General features: G+C 39.5%; 1 protein-coding gene across 3 annotated transcripts in view; it reads left to right on the top strand.

Moving 5' to 3' along the window:
- The window catches only part of LOC147995485 (uncharacterized), a 58,039-nt gene extending 35,335 nt beyond the window's left edge, over positions 1 to 22,704 (top strand). For 2 of the 3 annotated variants that reach the window (XR_015683530.1, XR_015683531.1), the window contains exons 4-8: positions 14,327 to 14,386; positions 15,792 to 15,848; positions 16,062 to 16,232; positions 19,884 to 20,025; positions 21,341 to 22,704. Coding sequence is in view for 1 of the 3 variants with exons in the window: in XM_087654918.1 (XP_087511044.1) it covers positions 14,327 to 14,386; positions 15,792 to 15,848; positions 19,884 to 19,909 (143 nt within the window). In the remaining 2 variants the exon portion in view is untranslated. Of the gene's footprint in view, positions 1 to 14,326; positions 14,387 to 15,791; positions 15,849 to 16,061; positions 16,233 to 19,883; positions 20,090 to 21,340 lie in introns of those variants that run through there. The other variant, XM_087654918.1, reaches the window with a different exon arrangement.
- Positions 22,705 to 23,319: the final 615 nt, after the last annotated feature.

The following is a 23,319-nucleotide window of genomic DNA, read 5'->3' as shown; positions in this document are numbered from 1 at the left end:
TGCAGTTTTCACAGAATTTCACAGGGCAAAATACAGCTGTGCAGAAGCTGTCCAGTGTTAAGGCGCCCCCTTCTTCATTCTGGTGATATTTCTCTTCAACAGATTCTTGAAGTATAGATTTCTGTCTTCACTGTTTCTGGGCTTGGGCGTCCTTGTTAAACAGCAGGGCTCCTGTAGTTCGTCTTGTCTGTTTCTTTATTGTCTGTTCTGTTCATCCTTTGCTGCCCCGTGCTTTAATTTGAATTCACATATTTTCTGTAGCCTTACCTTCTTGTAAGACTAATTCAAGTGTAGTTTACTGAAAATGCTTGTCTATAAAGTTTTGTTCCCTTCACAGTCTCAGAAGTGACGACTCCTGACTAGAGCAAGCAGACTACTTTGTTTACCATTCCCAGAGTCACCATGGTTGGCATTTTTTGTTCATTTGTTTTGTTTTGATTTTTGTTTCTTTTCTTCATTTTTTTTGTAATTTCGATTTTGCAAATAAAAAATATTCCCAGTTATAATCAGGAAGATTTTTGTTTCCTTCGCATGTCAGAAGGTGAGTAGAATATTGCAGATACATTTGGAATTCAGAAGCAGGTGGGATACAATTAAGTTTGGGTTGGTCAATTTCCCTACTGAGGTTTAGACATATTCATGCTGTTTTGGGATCACAGGAAGTAGTTGTTTTTTTGTGCAATGGTAGCAACAATGCTGACCAGTATTGAGGCAAAGTCACCTGGCATCTTGTGTCAGCAGGCTGTAGAAAATGCTTCTACACAACCAGTCCAGGCATAAAAATACACACAAAGGATGTAATAGGAAAGCACAACACATAACAGCAATCAAGACTGGAGCAGTGAAGATAACCAGATCGTCGAAAATCTAAGAAAGAAGTGGGTCAAATTTAGAGATCCAAACTGTCTCTTCTGTTGCAGAAATCTCTCCTGGAATATCTTGTTTGTCCAAGAGTCTCTGCACGTCACTAAGCCTAAACAGTAGGCACCTGAGGACCTTTCCCCATGTCTAGAAACGGCCACAAACATCTCATTTAAATAAAATACACTTCCTTCTCCTAATTACAAGCTGCAGTTCGAGATGGGATGCATTTGGAATTGTATTCTTATTTCGAGTTCCATGCGACCAGTTAGTTCTCCAGCAGACAAGGGGGAAAAAAATCTAAATGTGTCTTGTTTTAACATATGGATGCTGGAAATTGGAGGAGGCCCCTGAGGCTTAAGAGGAAACATTACAAGTGCTTTCTCCAGGAATTTCACTTGATGTTCAGAGGGCTTTTCCCCTGACTTCTGAGCTACTAAGCTGTTGTCTAGAAGCAACACGGTAAACTAGATACAAATAACCAGGACTGGTTTTTGGGCAAACTTCTGTTGTTTCTCCACAGCTGTGCTTTTCCTTTCTTAGGAGCCCTGTGAACTTTAAGGGCTAGAAATATAACAGAGAGCACACTAGATAATAGAGGAGAAAGGAAAAGCTTAGGCAGGGGGTAGGAGGCCTGGGCAGGGACAGAGGAAAGAAAGACTTTCACAAATCACAAGAAAAGCGGAGCTGGCATTGTGCCTAAAAAAAGATAAGGTGGAAGAGAGGTGTTAGCAGCAATAGACTGAGCTGGTCTACTTAGAACAAGAATGGATGGAAGAAAGACCCAGACTAATTAGAAGAGAGAGGAAGGGAGAAGGGGAGGGGGAGAGTCATGTGGGAGGGAGGGGAGGTTAGGGGGAGGGGACAGGTGTGAAAGAAATGTCAGGGAATGCAGAAAGGCCAGGGAGATTGGTGAGACACGGGGAGACACAGTGCACCTCAGTAAAGTGTGTTTTGTTGCTCTAACATGTCCAAGGGATGGATGGCTGCTTCCCTCCCTTTCGTCATCATTATTGAGACAGCAAATGAGAAATGTTAAAATCTAGATTTCTTTGCCTCATTTACTTAAAAAAGATGCACGCCGTCTGCATCCCTTGTTTCAGGAGTCACGTGAAACTGCCTGTATACCTCCTTGAAGATTTGTGTTGCATGCTTGATGTATCCATGTTCTGTGGTTAGTAGAAACATCTAAGAAATGTTTTAAGCTCAGGGAGCTTTGAATGCAGTTATATTTTATGTAGGCAAGTGTATTAAGTCATTCAAAATTTAGAGAAAAATTGTGCTTTATATACTGTGCTAACTTGATCCATCAATAATGTTAACCCGCAAAATGTATCTGCATATTATTACTGTGTACATAAGACATATATGTTTGTTTGACTGATTGCGTCTCAGCTGAGAACAGCAAAGCCTCCTCCAGACACTGGCTGCCATTTTTCCAGAGTTGGAGGTTTTTGTCCAGCCTTTTTTCGCCTTTCCTTCACTTCTTCCTTTCACCACCTGAACTGGAGGGCTAAAATGCCTACCATGTCTAGCATGGGTTTATATGGATGATTTGAATGCTTTGAAGCTGAGGGGTTTCTCATAGGCTCACATTTTGGAAACTTAGTCTCCAGGTGTCGGTGCCACTTTGAAGGGCTGTGGAAACTATGGGATGCGTGCACTAGTTAGAGGACTAGTTAGAGGACCAGACTAGTAGGTGCAGGGGGAATATTATCTCAGGCCTCTTTCTGTCACCCTCTGCTTCCCGGTCCTCCATGAGGTGAACAGTTATCACATGTCCCCACCACCATTATCTTCTACTCAAGTGCATGTGGCCAAATGCTTATGAGCCAAAAAGTGTCTTTCCTCCCTTGAGTCATGTACTATTTGGTCACAAGTATACACAAGTAAGTAAAACATAATAGATTGCCTGGGTTCTCTCAGCATTAGTTCTTGATTTAACTCCTTGGAGCTAAAGGAAGAAACTTTTGTCTGGACAACATAGTGATGTCTTGATCAATTCTGTAATATGGTTCAACCCAAGCTGTCCTCTGGATAGTTACTTCTATTGAAGAAGCTCTATTAGCTATCTGAATAGAAAGCTACCCAAGATGAGATAGCTCTTTAATGCACGTCCATCGTTTCTCTCCAAATCTGAGAGAAACACAGAAAGGATTGAGATAGCTGCGAACTTCCCAGTGTTAAAAAAAATTATTCTGGAAAGTTTTCTTTCTTCATATTGTATGCAGACTCAAGACAAAGATGGGAAAGTTAAGGAACTTAATATGTGATTCTGACTAAGCAAGGCAGTGCCGACAGGGAATATTATCTATAAATCTTTGCACTCTCTACCATCCGTTTGCCCATAATCTGCCCATCTTGTAGTAAAATATGATTTTTAATATACTTTCACATATCTTTCCAAAATTATTAAGGACACTTCTGTAGGATGGTGTCATTATGCAGATGAAGGCAGGTACAGGATAGAACAAGGCCTGTCATTGGATGAAAAGGAAGGATGGGCAGGAGAAAAGTTTTAGAGAGCGAGGAGACTGGAGCAAGAGGAGAGAGAAGCAGTGGAGAGAACACGGAGGCAGATATTAAGATTCCTCTTTGCACATTTACAGGTTGTTATGAATATTCTTCAGGGATGGATGTGTACAGGGCTTTGTATGTCTCAATGAGCAAACTATATATTATCAATTGGATCAGAGGTTATTGTGCTGCCTGTTCTTTCATGTGGCAATTTAAGTTCCAGAGAGTGTGTGGTAGCTAGACAAGCTAGCCCACCACAGAATTGGGATGTGTATGTCTGGCATGGTGGTAACCTGCCTTGGGAACTAGATGGGTAGAGAGATTGTTGCCAGGCTCAGAGAGTAGCCATTGACAGTGTGATATGGGATAGAGCAAAGTTGGTGAGAGGCTTTGCTGACTGAGATGAAGATATCTACCAGGTATCTTGGGGCACTATGGTGCCAAATCTATTGCAGGATAAAAACAGTTACATTTTGTTTAATTTTACAGCAACACACTTCAAATTTCCTATAGGTATACACTCAAATAATTATCGTCTCTTGGAGTGTTGAAGCTCCTACAGGTGATGTACATGGGTATCATGTCCAAAGTCTTTACTTTCAGTTGGTTTCATGCTGGTTTATACTGGAGTTATAAAATAGACTGTCGTTGTCATGCAAACATCTTAGTAGGCAAGTGCATGGTCTTATTGCAAAGACAACGTGAAATTTGAAATCACAGTTACTTTTATAGAACATTCCATAGTGTCTTCAGGTTCCTGGCCTTAATGAGACACTTGAGAGAGAACATCAAGTTACCAGCTTGCAGCCATGGTGTATTTTGTTCATCTCCTGCTGAAAAGGACCAATACACAGATAGTAACTTGATTTATTTCACACTAAAACAAATGGTGAGACATCGAACTGTTGCATAATAGAAAGCATAAACAATGAAATAATAAAAACCAAACATGATTAGGGTGATTTAGAGAAAAAAAGGAAAAGAAAAAGGAGAAAGGAAAAGGAGCAAAGCAGGGATAAGGACTGAGTAACAGAATGACTGGAGGGGACACTTGAGATCTTCAGAACAGTTTGGTGTTATTCAAAAGATAAAGACAGAAATGGAGGTTCTTAAATATAAACCTGGTTTGATTATGAAATTATTCAGGTTACTTGAGCAAGGGGGTTCACTGCAGATTTTGACTTTCAATTTAATTGTCAGATTTGAATGGCTTAAAATGCATCAGAGTCCTTAAAATCAGGAACAGGAAAAGCATCCTCATAGATGGAAATTCATATTTGAGGGTGCCTTTCTGGAGATGAGTGGCAATTGAGGAAACATGGGAGAAAAAATTATCAGTTGATCCCGAGAGTCAAGCCAAAAGTATTGTATAAGTTCTAGACGTCTATTCTGGCCCTTGGGTAAAAAGTAAATTAGAAATATTAGAATATTAGATTCAGACACACAATAGATATTTTATTTAATTAAAGGGAAAAAAACAAGACTTTTTGTCTTAAATATATACATGGAAATCCTGAGGAAAAAGTACCCATATATCAAGTAACCTTTCAAAATTAGATGAGGAAATTTTAAATGTAAGAACAATGGGCCAAAACTAAGGAAATCACATGTTTAAGCCTTCTTTAACATGCTGTATGATTGTGGACAAGACGTAATGTTTTTCTACAACAAATCGCATTCTATAGAACAGAAGTAGGACTATACGTATCAGTTTTTGAGTCAATAGCATTTAAAACAAAGAAGCTAGGTGAACTATCAGGAAAATGAGCATAGTCAGAAAACAGATGAATGGGGCTCTGGTACCCTTCAACATTCAAAGGTGAGAGTGAGGATGTGGAGCTGAGAACGAGGACTGAGAGTGACTGTGTAAAGGGTAGGAAACATGTGGTAGAAGCTGTTCACTGAATCGTAGTCATAAGAGATAAGGAACGTAACTGGTCAAATGTGGCTGATAGATCAAAGGGAGAACTCAATGGATCATAGAGTTTTAGCTACATAAAAGTTGTTTGTGATTGCTATGGTTCAGATCCTTATATCAGCAACTAATTCATACTTTGAAATTCTAACCTCCACAGTAATGGTGAACGTGTGGGCATATGTACATATATGTCTGTGGTACCAGTGGAGGCCAAACGAGCACTAGATCCCATGGAACTAACGTTATAGGTGTTGGTGAGCTGTCTGATGTGGGTCCTGGAATTCAAACTCCAATCCTTGTGATATGGGAACAAGCACTGAACCATCTCTCCAGCCCAGGAAATTGAGCCTTTTAAAAGCTCATTAGGTATTGAGGGATGTTAGTGCTCCCATGAAAGACTACATATGACTGGCTCACTCCTTTCATCATTTGAGGACATGGCATGCCAACAGTACTCTGTGAAGTGAGAAAGAGACACTTGTCCTCAGCACCCTCTGGCAGTGCTCTCTGATAACTATAGTTTGTTAGAGTGGCAGGGAAGAGAAGCTCAAGTAAACTGAGTTCTAAAATGAATGGGAGAAGAAAGCCTGGGAGCCTGTGCATTTATACAGGTGATCTTTATGCTCATGAGATTTGCCACAAAAGAGATAAGAATGGTGATGAGATGTGGAAGAGGTTGTTTGATGGTTTCTTTCTCTCTCTCTTTCTTTCTTCCTTCCTTCCTTCCTTCCTTCCTTCCTTTCTTTCTTTCTTTCTTTCTTTTTGACATGTGGAAATATATGTAAATAAGAACAAGTTGGTAAAGAATACAGGCACTCAGGTGAGAGAAGGAGAAATTCCTAGTACAGATTCTTGAGTAGGGGGCCCTAAGGCAGGTGTGCAGGTAGAGGGGTCAGCCATGTTAGGAGATAATTCTCCATATATTTCGCCAATCTCTGTTTGTCTTGAGAGCCGCCACTCATTGCCCTTTTGCACTGGACTATTTTCCAGGGATGTTTGTACAGCAGAGAACTTCTGATATTAGATAGTATCTGTCTCCCTTTGGAGAGAAGACAGGTTTGCTTACCGTTCAGTATAATAAAGAAAATGTCTCCTTCTGAGGGAAGGTCAGGGGAGTTTGTTTTTACCACCCATTATAAAATATTCAGGTTCCCTACATTCGAAATTCCTCTCATGAAAAGCAACTGACTGCAAACACTGATGTCACTGGGTCCTCAAAATACCGCTCAGTGGGAATGGGGGCTGTGGAGACCATGCTGGTGCATGGACACTAACTGAGCATAAGAACTGGTAATGCAGCTGTCTGTGTGTCTGTCTTCCACCTCCTTAATGATTATATGACATTGATTCTCATAATTATGGAGGTTAGGAATCTGTCCAAGATCTACAAGTGAAAGAATGGAGAACCAAGAGAGCCAATAGTGAAGCTGATGGCTAAAACCAGAAGATCAGGATTCTTGCTGGAAGGCAGTTAAGCAGAAGCAGAGAATTCTTTCTAATTCATCCTTTTATTCAAGTGCTGACCAGACTGTTCAGGGCCCACCTGCATGGGGAAGACAGCGGGCATGAGTTAGTTCCAGACCCCAGCAGTCATTTCTCTTAGAAACACCATTATAGACATGCCCAGAAAATATTTGAGTTGAGTAACTTGTGGCATCACCTAGATGACACTATAAATTAACCATTCCTAAATCCATCAGGGAAATAAGCATACTTAAAGTATCCCACTTTTAGAGCCAGTGTTCTGTTCTGTAGAACTCAGGACTCTTGTAGCATTTATAAACTAGATTTTCATGTTTTCCTAATTTTGATAGATCCTACTTAGGTGCTTGGGTCATTCTCCATGTGGTCATACAAGTCAATAGGGTTTATGGGCATAGGGCAGGTGGTTGGCTGTTATTAATTCAATTATCTTATTTAAGTTGGAAACAACATCATGACAATATAGCAAAGATAGAAGAGAAATTATTCATGTCTTAAAATATGTAAAGGTGTGAAACAATGACTAAGGGGAAAGAAGGTGGATCAACCTAGGACATCGAATACCATTTCGGCTGGTAGTAAGGGCCACTTGCTTGTGAGGGTAAAGTGATAGTCGAGAACATCGCTGTGTGTTGTTCAGCTGAACTTGATTTTAGATTCAAGTATAGACCTGGTGTGCATGTGTGAAAGTTGAGTAGTGGAATCCAGGAAAAGGAGAGTGAGACAAGTCTGGTGAGGAGACAGTGGCAGTGATAATGGAATTGCCAGCAGCTCAAGAAGGAAGGGAAGGTACTAACTGGGATTCAGTGAATTATGGGAGAACTGGCTGATTGTGGACCTTATTAGGCAGGTAAAGAACCACGGGCTGATGGTGTCTCCTGGAGTTTGCAACGTCCATCACATCCTGCATTTTGCTCAGGGCAGAATAATATTTTCTGTGTCCTAAAAGTGAGAAACTCGTTTAAAAGGTATTGAATTCAGGTGTGTCGCATTTTCAGGAAAGAACACTGTTTTCCGGTGACCATTGCATTTTTTTTTATTGGATATGCACTTCTTTTCAAATGTTCAAATGCCCCTTTTAACATAGTCTTGATTCTTGGTGTTAGTTTCATAAAATGTAGTTTCATAAAAGTTTATACCTTGCAGATCAATGACTTGCAAATGTTTTTGATGGTGCATGACATAAAGTAAAATGCTTTTATTAGTTTACATTCTAATGTATGTAACATTATGTGTAAATTATGTACTTGCATTAAAATACAAGTGTAACCAGCTATGACTATTGTAGATATATTATGAAACCTAGCTAGTCATAGGAATCGAAATGGAATGAAGAGTTGAATAGATTTTAGTGCAATATTTTTTCTCATTGGGTTTTAATACGTATCTTGTAGATAATATTAACACATTCATGGCCTGTGGTATTTAAATGAAAGTAACATGACTATTCTGGCACGGGTGAAATTGTTATTATCTTCCAAGTCCCAAGTGTTTGGTCCCCAAAGACAAACAGAGAACCTGCATTGGCCCAGTTATACCTGTGTCCAGAGAATTGCTTTCTCTAAATGGACTTTTATTTTGCAAAAGTCTTTTAAATTTTCTTTTTCACATGGGGTGAGTGAATTTCATTAAAGCCCTCAATCTGCTCAATGGCTGCACTTAAATTGCAACATTTCCAAAAGGACCAAAGGCCACTTGTCTTATTGAACTCTCACTGTTGCATGGGGACACCATGATGAACTAGACGGCATGTGATGGGCTCACATTTGGGCTCAGTGACGACATCCAAGCCAATTTGCATATTCCATATGAGACTAGCTTCAACACCTTATTACTCATGGGGTAAAAAAATAAACACTACAGGAAGTTCTAATATTTTATTTCCAACCTTAGTGAATTCTTTTTCTGAGACCATGGTCCTTGCTGGCCTTTCTGTCAAGTATGTGGATGAGAATGTAGTTTTCTTGTAGGTGTGTGCTTGTCACATCTGTCCTAGGAGCCGATATGTAGCCATGCTTAACACTTGTTTGGTTACTAGGTACATTCATATTATCCTTTGATTTAGAAATTAGGCATCTGTATCTGGTATTTGCTACATCCCTGTATTCAATGATTTCTTTCTATGATCACTAAAACCGTATCCCCTTATTTAGTGTTGTCCTTAAGTAGAGTATGGCTGAATCCTATGTTGTGAAGAACTTACATGTTGACTTATTGCCAAAGTCCACATTAAAATGGTCTTCTCCTGCATGTGGTGAATAGGTACTCTCCTACCTATTTTTGTTCTAATTGCAATTTATACTCAGCACGAATATGAAGTTACATATTTGATAAAAACCAAACCCCATTACGAAGTCCAACTCTGTTCACCTACCCTGATTCTAAGCATCTGAGTACATTTTCCTTTCTGGATTCATCTGGCCCCAGCCCACACTCTTCACACTGCTAGAGCTACCCTGAGAGAGGGGCAGCCAGGTGTTGACAGCATGTTTTCTGGCAAAATTTTCCGTCACGGGAAGGAATTGTAGGTACATAGACCTCGTCTGGTGCATGCTGTTGCAATCAGTGCTGAAATCCTTCATGCCCCGAAACATCGTTCCTCAGAATGCCTCTCCTATCACCTATAATTGCTTGAGAGGTGAGCCGTTCTCCCAGATCGACATTGCTTTGCCATGATGTTCATACTCCTGATTTGATACCCGCAGTCATCTTATTCTGTTTGACTCTAATGGAGCCTGTTTACGGTCCTACATAATTTTGAAATTGTCACTAAGTTTTAAAGTCTTTAATAGGAGAGAAAGGCAATAAGAACCTGGGGTGTGCTCCAATGATAGCACTGTTTTTCTGTCTCCAATGCTACTCTTTCATCCTTCTTTTCTCTCCCGTTAGGAAAGTGACTTCTTACCTCACTCCCTCACAGTCACCGGACAGACTTTGTACAAGCGGGTTCTGTCTTGTTTGTCCTGTGCCTGCTGCCTTGATGAAAACCAGGGTCTTGTCTGTCAGCATGTGCACAGGGCAAGTGTAGCAGTATCTTTCCTTTACACTTTCATTGTTTACAGAAAAAATAAATTTCCTCTTACTTCGTCAGACTTGTGAAAACTACTTAGATCTGGCAAAAATGCAACCTGGATTTCAGAAGGGGTTTGTATTTCAACACTTCTCATCATCTGACAGTTCTCCTTCGCAGTTCCAGGGAGCAGTTAAGTGATGGGCGAGGATGTGGGGACAGGCTTTTTGAACAGATTCATTTGACAGTTCCCGAGTTCATGTTCACATACAAATCCTGAAGCCTCTGGAATCTTGTTTATTTTATAATGCTCTCAATGAACTCTCCACTCGGAAGCTAGAATACTTCTTTTAACAGACTGTGAGATGGAGTTATTGACTGGATACTTTTTTTTTTTTAAAGGAAGATAGGGTGTTAGTCTTTGTCTGCCATTATAGTTTGTTGGGGTAGGAGGATTGTAAAACCCAAATTCAGAATCCATTAATAATAGTAACAGAAGCTGAGTTGAGATCACAGATTTGCTAAGTAAAATTCAGCGTTTTATTTCTGATTTCAAGAGCAAGATGTTGGCCTCAATACTAGGAGAATAAAGAGAAGACGAAAATTACCTCCTTGCTCAGATGTCCACAGTGTCCCAAATAAAGGTTGTATAACAGGAACTCGAGTTCAATTGTGGATCCCCTTTCCCACTTCTTTGGAGAGTATGAGTTTGTTTACATTTTTCAAGGTTTTGGTTCTATTTTAGTGTTAAACCTCCTTTTGAAAATTTCATATTACTTGTGGTAACTCTAACTAACGTCTTTCTTTCATTTAAAAAGTTTGCCTAAATTGCATATTCATTTGTGTGTGAGCAAAAATCCCTAATATCTATTTTATTTTAAAATATATTACTGTCTGCTTTTACTTTTTTCTTCCTTTTATTTATGGTAAATTGTATCTGATTCCTCAACCTCTCACAGCAAGCTACTGAATAAAATGTGAAGTTTATTTAATTTTTATTTTTCCTTATTACATAATGAAGGTATTTTAGGGTTATTTATACTCTATGTTCACAGATGGTATTGGACACTTCGTGCTGTGTCACATGGCTTCTCTTACACCAGTGGTTCTCATCCTGTGTGTTGCAACTTCTTTGGGGTCTACTAAGCCTTCCACAGCAGCCACCTAAGACCATTAGAAAACACAGACATTTACATTAAAACTCATAACTGCAGCAAAATTACAGTTATAAAGTAGCAATGAAAATAATTTTATGGTTTGGGGGTCAACCCAACTTGAGGAATTGTATTAAAGGTTTAGGAAGGTTGAGAACCACTGATGTTTTTTTCACAGGAATTAAGATCTGCACATTCTTTGTCTGGACCAGCTTTCAAAGTAGTAAGCGAATAGGCATCCCTCTCCTCAGCACTATCCCTATGTAGTCAGGAGCTCTGAGAGCTAAGTGTCATAGAGGAAATACAGTATCCTCTTCTATGGTAGCTGCTCTCCGAAGATGGTGCTGTGGTGCTTCACCATCGTGAACCTAAGCAACAACATTCTGTACTCCGATCCTGTGGGCTAACTGTTAAGCAACCTATGGGCTACGTCGCTTCTAGCTGAAATTACTACTTCAGGATTGCTGGGGTCCAGGACCTGCTAGATTAAGTCTGTACCTGAACAAGGTAAATGCCTTGATGCACTTGTGTCCTGTTTGTGGTAGAACAGCTCTGCTTTGAGAACCAGTCAAAGCCACTTTCACCACATCTCACAAGGTGGCTTACTTTCTGAATCAGGCGGTGTCAGAAGTCAGGCCTCCGTATTTACCACTACTTAGAAAAATAAGTTTAATTTGCAGGTAGTAAAATCTTTTCTAGTGGGTGTGTTAGGTTTTTGAGATTTCATCAATTCAGAATTGGGTAGCTTCCTCACAACCGAGAGGCAGAACATGTCTACAGTTCAAGAAATTCCAAACAATGGACTTTAGATTATTCCTCTATTAACTCTGTACTCCAATAAGCTACTGCCCTGTTTCCTATACTCTTTCTGTTCACATTCTTTGGATCTTCCAGAGTAGAAGCACATATTATCCACTCATTGGCGTCTGGCTCCTATATCAGGATTCCACTTCTTTCTTTGAAACGGAGGCCCATTGTTTGAGCAGCTGAAGGAGGGCTGAGTTGTTCTAAGTGACTAGGAGTAAATCTGTGCTTATCATTTCTGCACAGCACTTTGAGTGAGCATAGTTTTAATTTCTCTCAGAGAAAGGCACTTAATGCAACGCTGCTGTATAATAACAATAATTTGTGTACAACCATGGACATTATGCAAATTCGAATTTCCCTGGACTAAGCTTCATGTAAAGACCTTTAACTCGCCACTGGAAGAATAGAAATGAACAGATGCATAATCTGGTACTCTCCCACCACAGTCTAATCCTTCCTCCATCTAAGTCACCAATGACCCTTATGGTGTTAAATTCATGAATCTCAGTTCCATTTTTACCTTACTCTATTTTTTTGTGTATCTTCCTCTTGGATATCTTTCTTCATAGCCAGAATATTGTCAAATTGATTGTTCCAGACCATTCAGACCCTAATTTTACCTTCCTAAATGCTAATTTTTGAAAATTTCAGACCTATTAAAATTTGAAGTATAGTGAAGCGAACACTCACATATTTCTTATTCAGTATTCAAGTTTTAATGTTTGATCTCTTTTTTTTCTCTCTAAATCTACATGAAGGTATTTTACATGTTCCAACGTCAATCTATTTTCATATACCTACTTTTAAAATTATCCTATAGGTTTGATAATTTAGCTTCATGTATTTGCATCTACAATTCACTTTTTCTACTTTACTTCTCTATTGCTTTAATGAAACACTAACCAAATCAACTTCAGGAAGGAAGGAAGGAAGGGAGGGAGGGAGGAAGGAAGGAAGGGAGGGAGGGAGGAAGGAAGGGAGGGAGGGAGGAAGGAAGGGAGGAAGGAAGGAAAGAGGGAGGAAGGAAGGGAGGAAGGAAGGAAGGAAGGAAGGGAGGGAGGGAGGGAGGAAGGAAGGAAGGGAGGAAGGAAGGAAGGAAGGAAGGAGGGAGGGAGGGAGGGAGGGAGGAAGGAAGGAAGGAAGGAAGGAAGGGAGGAAGGAAGGAAGGAAGGAAAGAGGGAAGGAGGGAGGAAGGAGGGACGGAAGGAAGGAAGGAAGGAAGGAAGGGAGGAAGGAAGGGAGGGAGGAAGGGAGGAAGGAAGGGAGGGAGGAAGGAAGGAAGGGAGGGAGGGAGGAAGGAAGGAAGGGAGGGAGAGAGGAAGGAAGGAAGGGAGGGAGGGAGGAAGGAAGGAAGGGAGGGAGGGAGGAAGGAACGGAGGAAGGAAGGGAGGAAGGAAGGGAGGAAGGAAGGTAGGGAGGGAGGGAAGGGAGGGAGGGAGGAAGGAAGGAAGGAAGGAAGGAAAGAGGAAGGAAGGAAGGGAGGAAGGGAGGGAGGAAGGAAGGAAGGAAGGGAGGGAGGGAGGAAGGGAGGAAGGAAGGAAGGGAGGGAGGAAGGAAGGAAGGGAGGAAGGAAGGGAGGGAGGAAGGAAGGAAGGGAGGAAGGAAGGGAGGAAGGAAGGGAGGAAGGAAGGTAGGGAGGGAGGGAAGGAAGGAAGGGAGGAAGGAAGGGAGGAAGGAAGGTAGGGAGGGAGGGAAGGAAGGAAGGGAGGAAGGAAGGGAGGAAGGAAGGGAGGGAGGAAGGGAGGAAAGGGTTTAATTCCTACTACACGTTATAGTCCATCATCAAGAGAAGCTAAGGCAGGAACCTTGAAATAGAAACTCAAGCAGAGAATGCTACCTACTGATTTGTACTGATTTGCTCATCTGACTTCCTTATATAGCCTCGGTCCACCTGGCTGGAAATGTTGATAGTGGTCTTCCCACCTCGATTATGAATCAAGAAAATGTCCCACAACCCTGTGCTGGAGGCAATCTGGGGGAAACAGTTCATTACGTGAGACTGAGGGTTCTTCTCTGGTTTGTCAAGTTAACAACCAAGATTATCCACTCCGCGCTATGAGTTAACTTCAGTGTGAGATGAGGATCATAGTTTACTTTATATGCATGCATATCCATATTTCCCATCTCCACAGACTGAAAACATCTCTTACATTTGAAATTTCTTACTAATTTTGCTTAAAAAAATCAATCAACTCTATTAGTATTCATGTATTTCTAAAGCTCCACCTTATTGTTCTGTTTAGTCATCATAACACACCATTACCAGTCCTATCTATTATAGTAATAACTGCATTAACATATAATCTCATTCTATAAATTTTCTAGACCAATTCTCTTAAAAAATAGCATTTCTATTTCAAGCCATTTTAGATTTCTGAACTCTTGAGAGTACAGTGCAGATGTCCCCATAAACTCCGCACTCAGTTTTTCTTATCTCAGTCTCTGAAAATAAAGTGTAACCTTTGTTGCAGTTAATAAAATGGGCATATTGCTGTTAAGTATGTAATTTTATTATTGAATGTGCATTTATTCTGATTCTTTGGCTGTTTCTCAATGCCATTTTTTTTTCTGTTGCAGGATCCCTTCCAGGAAATCATGTGATGCTGAGCTCTAAAAGTTCCTCAGTCTTCCTCCTTGGTAATGACCTGGACAGCCTTGAGGAGCGCACATCCTTGCAGTGTACAGTCTGTCGTCACTGGAATTAGTCTAATGCTTTTCTCATGGGCAGATTGAAAGGATGTGTTTTTAGGACAAGTACACAGAGACAATTTACTTCTTTCATCCATCTATCTTTCACCACTCCCTTCTTCCACTCTCCCCTCATATTTTGTGATGTTGAGTATTAAACCTGGATACTAGTGCTGGGCAAGTAGTCTACCACTGGCCTACATGCTCTGCCTTTCTTCCCCTTTTATACCCATGGATTTTTCACTGTACTTATAAATTTATTGCTAACTTCAGGGCAGCAGAATTTCCTTCTATTTCTTTTATCTGTTTTTAATTGCCATTTTTTTCCTTAAAGAAGTCTACCTAAGTCCAAAAAGTGGAGATTGCTTTAGTGGAAGGTGTACAATCTGTTACTTTATTTAGACATATATACACAATTCTTTCAGAAATTTTAATTTTGTTATAAAATTTCTTAAAGATTTATTTTTATATTTAAGTGTGTGTGTGTGTGTGTGTGTGTGTGTGTGTGTGTGTGTGTGTGTGTGCATTCAGGTGAAGGTACCTAGAGAGTTGGAGTCTCAGATGGTTGTGAGCCCCCTTATATGAATGATGGTAATTGAACGCACATCGTCTGTAGGAACAAGGTATACTATCAATCACTGAGCAACCGGGCCAGCCCCACTCCTTCATTTGTGAATGATTACTGAGATGTTGCATATTCTTTTACTCAAGGTGTAGACTTTTTAAATGATTTGATATTTACAAATTATATTATTCCATAATTTCTAACAATTTAATCATTCTACATTTTTGACATTATATCTTGGGAAGTTTATACACTTCCTGGTTGGTTCCAACTACCCTCTTATATACTTTGACAATTTTCTTCATATAAACCATATTTGAATTTAATATATATATATGTATATAATACATGTACATATATCAGTTAAAACGTTTAGAGTTTGCATAGAAATATAAAATAGATATTGTTGCATTGTGCCCAGTCTTAGGAGAAAAGTATTTAATCTTTTATTGATAGATACAGTGCTTACTGTGGGTTTTTACAGATGGCCTTTATTGAATTGCATAAATTTATCAAGTCAAAATAGTTCCAGTGTCTCTTCAATTGAGTTGTTTCAGCTAACACAATAGTAGACATAAGGGGAAAAATGGACAGGTCTACTCAGTGAGAGGAATTTAAAGAATATACAGCCATATTTAAACCATCATGTTTAACTTGAACTGTAAGTAGTTCTTATTTCATTCAGATGTAAAATATAAAAATACATTCACTACCACATCTCCCAGACTCTTGCACACTTGAAATGCTGCCACAAGGTCCTCACTACTTACAGTGTCTGTTGTGTTTCAGGTGTGTTTTGTTCTTTCATTTTACCTATGAATAGGAGCCTGCTTACAATGGACAATGGTAAGAAAGTTTTGTAATAACATTAATATACATTTATTTAAATAGAAAAGGGGGAGTGTGAAGCAATTTCTTTTAAAACTTTTTAAATATTATTTTTAATTTTTCCATTTAATATATTTTAATCGTGATTTTCCTTCACAACTCCTCTCAGATCCCTACCATGTCCATACCTTTCCAACTTCATGTTTTCATTCTCTGTCTCTGGTTCTCAAGCAAAACACTGCAAAATTGAAAGTCAGAACAAACAGAAAAAATAAAAGAAAACATGCCAAATTAACAACAACAACAACAACAACAACCAAAAACAGAATGAAACAAGCTCACCAAAGAACCATGGAGTTTATTTTGTGTTGCCCAACTACCCCTGGGCAAGGTGGTTCATTGGTGAGTACTGTTTTTCCCTTCCCAAGAAGTATCAGTTACAGAGTCCATCTTGGTTAGGGGTGGGACTTTGTGTCTACTTCTTCTCAGTGGCCAGACTGTGTCTGTTTTATACTTGTGCTGGTCTTGGGCATACGGTCACCTTCTCTGTGAGCTCACAAGTTTTATCCTGTTATGTTGCTCAGCCCTCATCAGTGTTCTTGGAGTAGATGGGAATTAACACAAAGACACAAAGACCTGTAACTGGATAATATGCATAGAGTTACAGAGAGAGAGAGAGAGAGAGAGAGAGAGAGAGAGAGAGAGAGAGAGACAGAGAGAGAGAGACAGAGAGAGAGAGACAGAGAGAGAGACAGACAGAGAGAGACAGACAGAGAGAGAGACAGAAATAGAGAGAGAGACAGAAAGAGAGAGAGACAGAGAGAGAGACAGAGAGAGAGACAGAAAGAGAGAGACAGAAAGAGAGAGACAGAAAGAGAGAGAGACAGAGAGTCAGAGAGACAGAAAGAGACAGAGAGAGACAGAGACAGAGAGAGACAGAGAGAAAGAGAGAGAGAGACAGAGAGAGAGACAGAGAGAGAGACAGAGAGAGACAGAGAGAGACAGAGACCGACAGACAGACAGACACACAGACAGACAGACAGACTGACTGACTTTGGAGCACTCAATCCTAAATGAGATGGCTTCATCAAACCCCTCCCCTCTGGGTCATGGATCTATATGGAAATATAAGATCCAAGGGTCATAGATAACTTTAAATAATTTATGGTCATTAGCAATTCTGAAATCTAGTCTAGCATATTATTGTGGCTCTTTTCTGTTGTTGTGAGCAAAATCTTGGAAAGGACAGGTTTATTTTAGTTTAGTTTGTGACTGCAGGTCAAAGTCCCTCACTGAAGGAAATCAAAGAAGGAATTTATGGTAAGAACTTGAAGGCAGGACTGCTTCCTGGCCCACTCAACATGGCCTTCAAGTGAGGAACTCATTGAGTAGCCAAAGAGGTGTGGCAGGAACCAGAGAAGGTGCTGGTTGCTGGTTCATAAGCACGGTTTGCTCAGCTTGTTTTTATATGGTTGGATTACCTGCTGAGGAAATGGTGCTATCCGGAGTGGACTGTGCTGCCCTATATCAATCAAAAATGAAGACAGTACCCCACAGGTAGGCCCACAGGCCAATCTGATCTAGTCCTCAGTTGAAGCTCTCTTCTCATGAGTCTAGGATGTGTCAAGTTGACAGTTAAGGTTAACCAGGTCAAACTGGCTACCATTTAAATAATTGAGAGGCCAAACTGCTGCTTGGCAGTGATTCTCTCAGCCCATTTGGTTCACCTTTTGATGTCTTGGTTTGGATATTGAATATCCTTTGCATTTTGTTAAAAACCAATCCATTACTGGAGCCAAATAATTTTCTCAGATTTAATTTTTGACTACAGGAAAAGGCAAAAAAAAAAAAAAACTTAACACATCTGTCTCATTTCACGGTATGACTGTTTTCCATCCCACTTGTTTAGTTCTTTTAAAAGCTCTGTGGACTTGATGTGTATTAGTTTATAATCTATTTCTGTAGACAGCCAGCACTTCCTTCAAAATGGTTCTCCTTCACCTGGGGTACTCTGTGAACCCAGAATAATGCACTAAAAATTTCAGAAGCCAAATATTTTTAAAGAGACGACAGAGTTTGTCTAAGAAGGCCTTTTGTCCTTAGTAGTCATTTTGTCCAGATGAAAGGACCCATGAAGCACCGACTTTGGTCTCTCTGAGGTTGTGAAAAGGGTTTTACACTTTCGCCCTCTACTTCATCTTTCCTTCTAACCCATGCGTTACGGAGCGGGCCATGAATTTGATCTTTTCTCTGAGGCTATTTCTTACAGGTAGCAGTTTTTGTTGGTTTGGAAAGACTGTCTGTCCTGAACTCTTCCTATTTCCTCTACATTATGCTCCAGACACAGAAGGATTTCCCCCTTTTTTGGTCTCTTATCTTTCATTTTTTGTCACCAGCAGATAGAAGAATCTCTGCCTTGAAATCTCCTTATCATGATTTCAGAAAGCACAAAGCTTGCTCTTCTAGTGCCTTAGAGCTATGAACAATATTTTTGTTTGCTGGCCTCTGCACATAATTTGATTGGCCTTTTTATTGGTTTCTAATATTTCCTTATTATGCTCTTAATGCCTAACAGTCTCTGGAATCCATTCATAGATTCACACCTCACTTCTGCTAGCTCTGCTTATCATGACAGTCTCAACAATGCTTTGCTTCTTAGAAACTTTGCTATCATAAACGTTTACTTTCCAGTGCCATTCTAGTTGTTTGTTACGTAAGAAATCACTCCAAAACTCAGAAGCTTAAAACTGTAGGTGATTTACTATATCTCGTGATCTGGTATGGACTTAGCTGGACTATACTTCTCTATGTAATATTGAACAATGCAATTCGATAGTAGATGGAATAGATGGAAGGGTTAAGATCACTTCACAAACACATCTGGTGCCTAAGCAGAGGTGGCTGACCAGCTTGCCCCTTCTTAAGACCTTGAATATATTAACTATATGTTAGCATCCAGGTCTTAGAGTTGAAGGACTGAACATAAGAGCTCAAAGTTATCTGAGAGACAAGGCATTAAAGATGCAGTCTTCCAAGGCCTTGGACTAGAACCTGATCTGAGACCATTTCTGATATATCCTAATAGAATAGCTCAAGTCTATCCAGCTCCAAGCTAGTGAATGTAGGATCACTTCACTGAGAGGATCAAGAAAGGAACTGTTGGTCTACTTCTCATCAAACTGAAGCAAACTGCCTCCTATCCATTAACAAAGTTGTCTTGAAGTAAATGAAAACATTTCTAAGACTGGAATTTTGGTTACCAATGAAGAATCATTTTGTTATGGGGGAAAATCCCCTCTTTAAAATTTGAAACAAACCCTAACAAAAATCTTGCTTTATTCCTTGAGAAAATATGCCTTTAACACCAAAGGGACAGGGGCTTCCTATTAATATCAGGTCTATTCATTTTATAATCTCAGCTAAGCATTCTGATTTTCACGGTTGTAAAATTGGCTATTATACCTATGGTATCCACATAATTTAGCCTAAATTGGGATAGTTAATGAAATTACTAAGAATTGAATCATAACATATCCTACTAAGAACAAATCTTTCTTAGACAAATTAGGACCTATGTACTCTTCTATTCCTCAATGTCTGCATGAAGTCTTGAGGAATAATTCAGCAGGTAAGAACATTCACTGTTCAAACATGAGGACCTGAGTTCAGATTCCAGCATTCCTGTAAAAGGCTGGACATGGTCTTTTATGTGCCTGGGACTCTGGTGCTATGGAGGGGTAAATGTTGGGGTCCAGATGGTCTATAGTTTTTTTTTCAAGCACATCTCTTAATGTGACCCTGTGACCTCAGAAAACTGCAGGCATGAAATAAAAACTAGTTTGCCCACTGGGGCTAAATAGGCCACTAGGGTAGGGGAGTACATAAGGAAGAACTCAGATAAGGGGTCACAGGTAATGTTTGATCAATCTCTGTTTCGGTGCTATCTCTGTTAACCAGCTAAACAGTATATAAATACCAGCAGGAAAAACATTGTTCATTCTTGAAGTGAACCCAGAGTCTCTTGTCCCTCTTTACCATTACTCTCTTTTCCAGGTCCCTGTGATTTCCATGACTCTTAGCTTTGGCAAATGAAGACAAGAGAAGCATTGGGGCTTTCTGGCTGCCTGCTTCAAGATGGTATTTAAAAAATCATGGCATAACTTCTCATCCAGGGCTTGATGCATCCATGTCATTGGTAATTTGATGCTATGTCAGTTTAACACCATGTGGAGCTTGCTTATAAATGTTGCTTTCCTTCCATCTACAGTGTAGTTTTTATACCTACGGATCTCAAATGCTTTCCATCAGGTGAACCAAAACCAAAACAAAAAAACAAAAAAAAAATCAAAAAATGATCAGTGCTGCTTACTTGAGGGACAGCATTTGGAAAGGAAGAAATGACGGCGTTTTACAAAATGTGGACAAGAAACATCTTAATGATGCTGAGAAATGTCTGTGTTCTCACAGTATTAAGACTTAGAGTTACTTCACTATCTTTGCCCTTGTTTTCAAGGGTAGACTTGAATTGGTTTTTTTTCCCCCACAAAAAATAATGATTAAATACTTCCACACTGTGTGGTTTCATGCCAATATTTGTTACAGAGTCTGTTATTTTAAATAAATTCCTTGCCAGTAATTTTAGTTATAGGGATCACTTATTTTAAAGTAATTATAATATGTATGAGCTGGACTTCCCTGTTCCCATTGTGGAGAGGGTGCAGCACCGCAATATGGTAAAAGCTTTTGGCATGGTTATCCCTACCTTTCATTTCTTAATGGCTACAGCAGATTTGTACCTAAACTATTCAAATTTCAGGGAGTGATGTCTGCCTAGAACAGTTTGTATGGGAAACCAGATATGGAACAAATTCCATATGAAAATTTTTTTAAAAAATTTGCAGGAATGAAATTACTACTAATTTCTACTAAGAAATTAAGAATGAAATGAGATAATAAAAAAATGCAATTGTAAATACAGAGTCTTAAAAATGAAAGAGCAGAGTGTTGTTGACATGTGCTAAAGGAAGGATCCCAGGCAGGCACTGTGTAGTAAGTCTCTAGCAATACTACACAGGCCACATCAACAGTATGTCTATGCTTATCATATGCTTAAAAAAAGCAGGAGGAAAGAAATATACCTGTGTTTAAAATTGTAGTTTAGATGTTATATGGTTAATGTGTAGATACCTTGTCTAAAATACATAGGGTTGCTATATTGACAGAATATTTAAAAACTATATTCCTATACAGTAGGAGAAATAATAGTATTTACCTAACATTATAACCTCTGAGAAACTGCATCAGTAAAGACTAAATATTAATACATAAGAGCCAGAGTACATACTATTTCGATTTAATTTCTTTTGTTAAATTTAAGTACTAGTATTATTTCTAAGTTAGATAATCCTTTACTTACAAATTTTTCCATTGACTGATAAAGAAAAGTGTTTGATAATCATGCTGGGTTTTAAATCTTCCTTCAAAGCAATCTAACACATTGGGTCTTTTAGCATATCAGCCTGTAAAGACTGTGCAGTAAGAAGAGAGGAGACACGGCCCATATTCATGGATAGAAGCAGCAAGGAGAGAAAACTACAATTTACCCCGAAGAATAAGACATTCAGAGTAGGAGACTAGACCAAGACCTCCCACCAACTCATCAAAGAGAAAATGAACAAAGAATTGGGGTGTGGGGGACCTACTATGTATATGACTCAAACCATACCATCCAGGCTTCATTTAACTTTGTAATTTAATGGGGGATGGCAGTGACCACAGCTGACATCTGTTGCCATTAAAGAAAGGGCTTAGAAAATAAATGAAAAAATCTGAGGCAATCTTGAGATGATACTACAGATACTACTAAATGCTAGTGGGAGGGACAAAACAAAAAGAAACACAAACAAATGAACAAAACCAACAAAATCCTTGTTGCTGATACAGAGCTAAAGCAAAGAGGAAAATGCTCAGCTATGAATTCACCCATTGTGAATGTTAAAAAGGATGATCAGCCTTCTGGTCTCCATCTGCACCCCAGAGTTAGTCCTGTGGCACAGCTCTCCAGACTCAAATTCCACCCAGAGGGATCTGATCTTGTAGGAGTACTGTACTCCTAAGTTCACAGATGAGACAAACACTTTTGCTGAATAACTGGCCAAAGAGGGAACTGCCAGGAGACCACAGGGATCAGGAACGGCAGGGCAACTCAGGACAGGATCCTTCCAGTCTCCATCTGTGCCCCCGAGTGGCACAGTTCTCCAGACCCAAATCCCAGTCTGAGAGAGTTGGTCTCCCAGGAGCACGCAGTCAGTCCTAAGTTCCCAGGATCACAGGAGGGACAGGCTCCCTCCAGTCAGACCTATCAAGACCAATTAACACCAGAGATAACCAGATGGTGAGAGGCAAGCACAAGAACCTAAGCAACAGAAACCAAGGCTATTTGGCATCATCAGAACCCAGTATTCCCACTACAGCAAGTCCTGCATACCCCAACACACTTGAAAAGCAAGATTCAGATTTAAAATCACATCTCATGATGATGATAGAGGACTTTAAGAAGGACATAAATCACTTCCTTAAAGAAATACAGACGAACACAGACAAACAGGTAGAAGCCCTAAAGGGAAAACACAAAAACCCCTTAAAGAAGTACAGGAAAGCTTAACCAAACACGTGAAGGAATTGAACAAAATCATTCAAGATCTATAAATGGAAACAGAAACAATAAAGAAATCACGAAGAAAGACAGCCCTGGAGATAGAAAACCTAGCAAAGATCAGGAGTCATAGATGCAAGCGTCACCAACAGAATACAAGAGATTGAAGAGAGAACCTCAGGGGCAGAAGATACTATAGAAAGCATTGACACAATAGACAAAGAAAATACAAAAAGCAAACACCCAAAACATTCAGGAAATGCAGGACACAATGAGAAGACCAAACCTAAGGATAATAGGTATAGAAGAGTGAAGATTCCCAACATAAAGCACCAGTAAATATCTTTAGCAAAATTATAGAAGAAAATTTCTCTAACTTAAAGAAAGAGATGCCCATGAACAAACAAGAAACCTACAGAACTCCAAATAAATTGGTTCAGAAAAAATTCCTCCAGTCACATAATAGTCAAAACACCAATGCACAAAACAAAGAAAGAATATTAAAAGCAGTAAGGGTCAAGTGTCTAGTAACATATAAAGGCAGACACATCAGAATTACACCAGACTTCTAAACAAAGACTATGAAAGTTAGAAATCCCGGGGAAATGTCATACAGATCCTAAAGGAACACAAATTCCAGCCCAGGCTATAAACTCTCAATTACCATAGATGAAGAAAACAAGATCATCCATGACAAAACCAAATTTACACAAAATCTTTCCCCAAATCCAGCCCTATAAGGAATAATAGATAAAAAAAAAAACCCTCCAACACAAGGAGGGAAACTACACCCTAGAAAAAGCAAGAAAGTAAACTTTCAAGAAACCCACAAGA

The sequence above is a fragment of the Rattus norvegicus genome, chromosome 3 (assembly GCF_021556685.1).
Source record: "Rattus norvegicus strain SHRSP/BbbUtx chromosome 3, alternate assembly SHRSP_T2T, whole genome shotgun sequence".
NCBI classification, from domain to species: Eukaryota; Metazoa; Chordata; class Mammalia; order Rodentia; family Muridae; genus Rattus; species Rattus norvegicus.
This window is presented reverse-complemented; position numbering and strand designations above follow the sequence as displayed.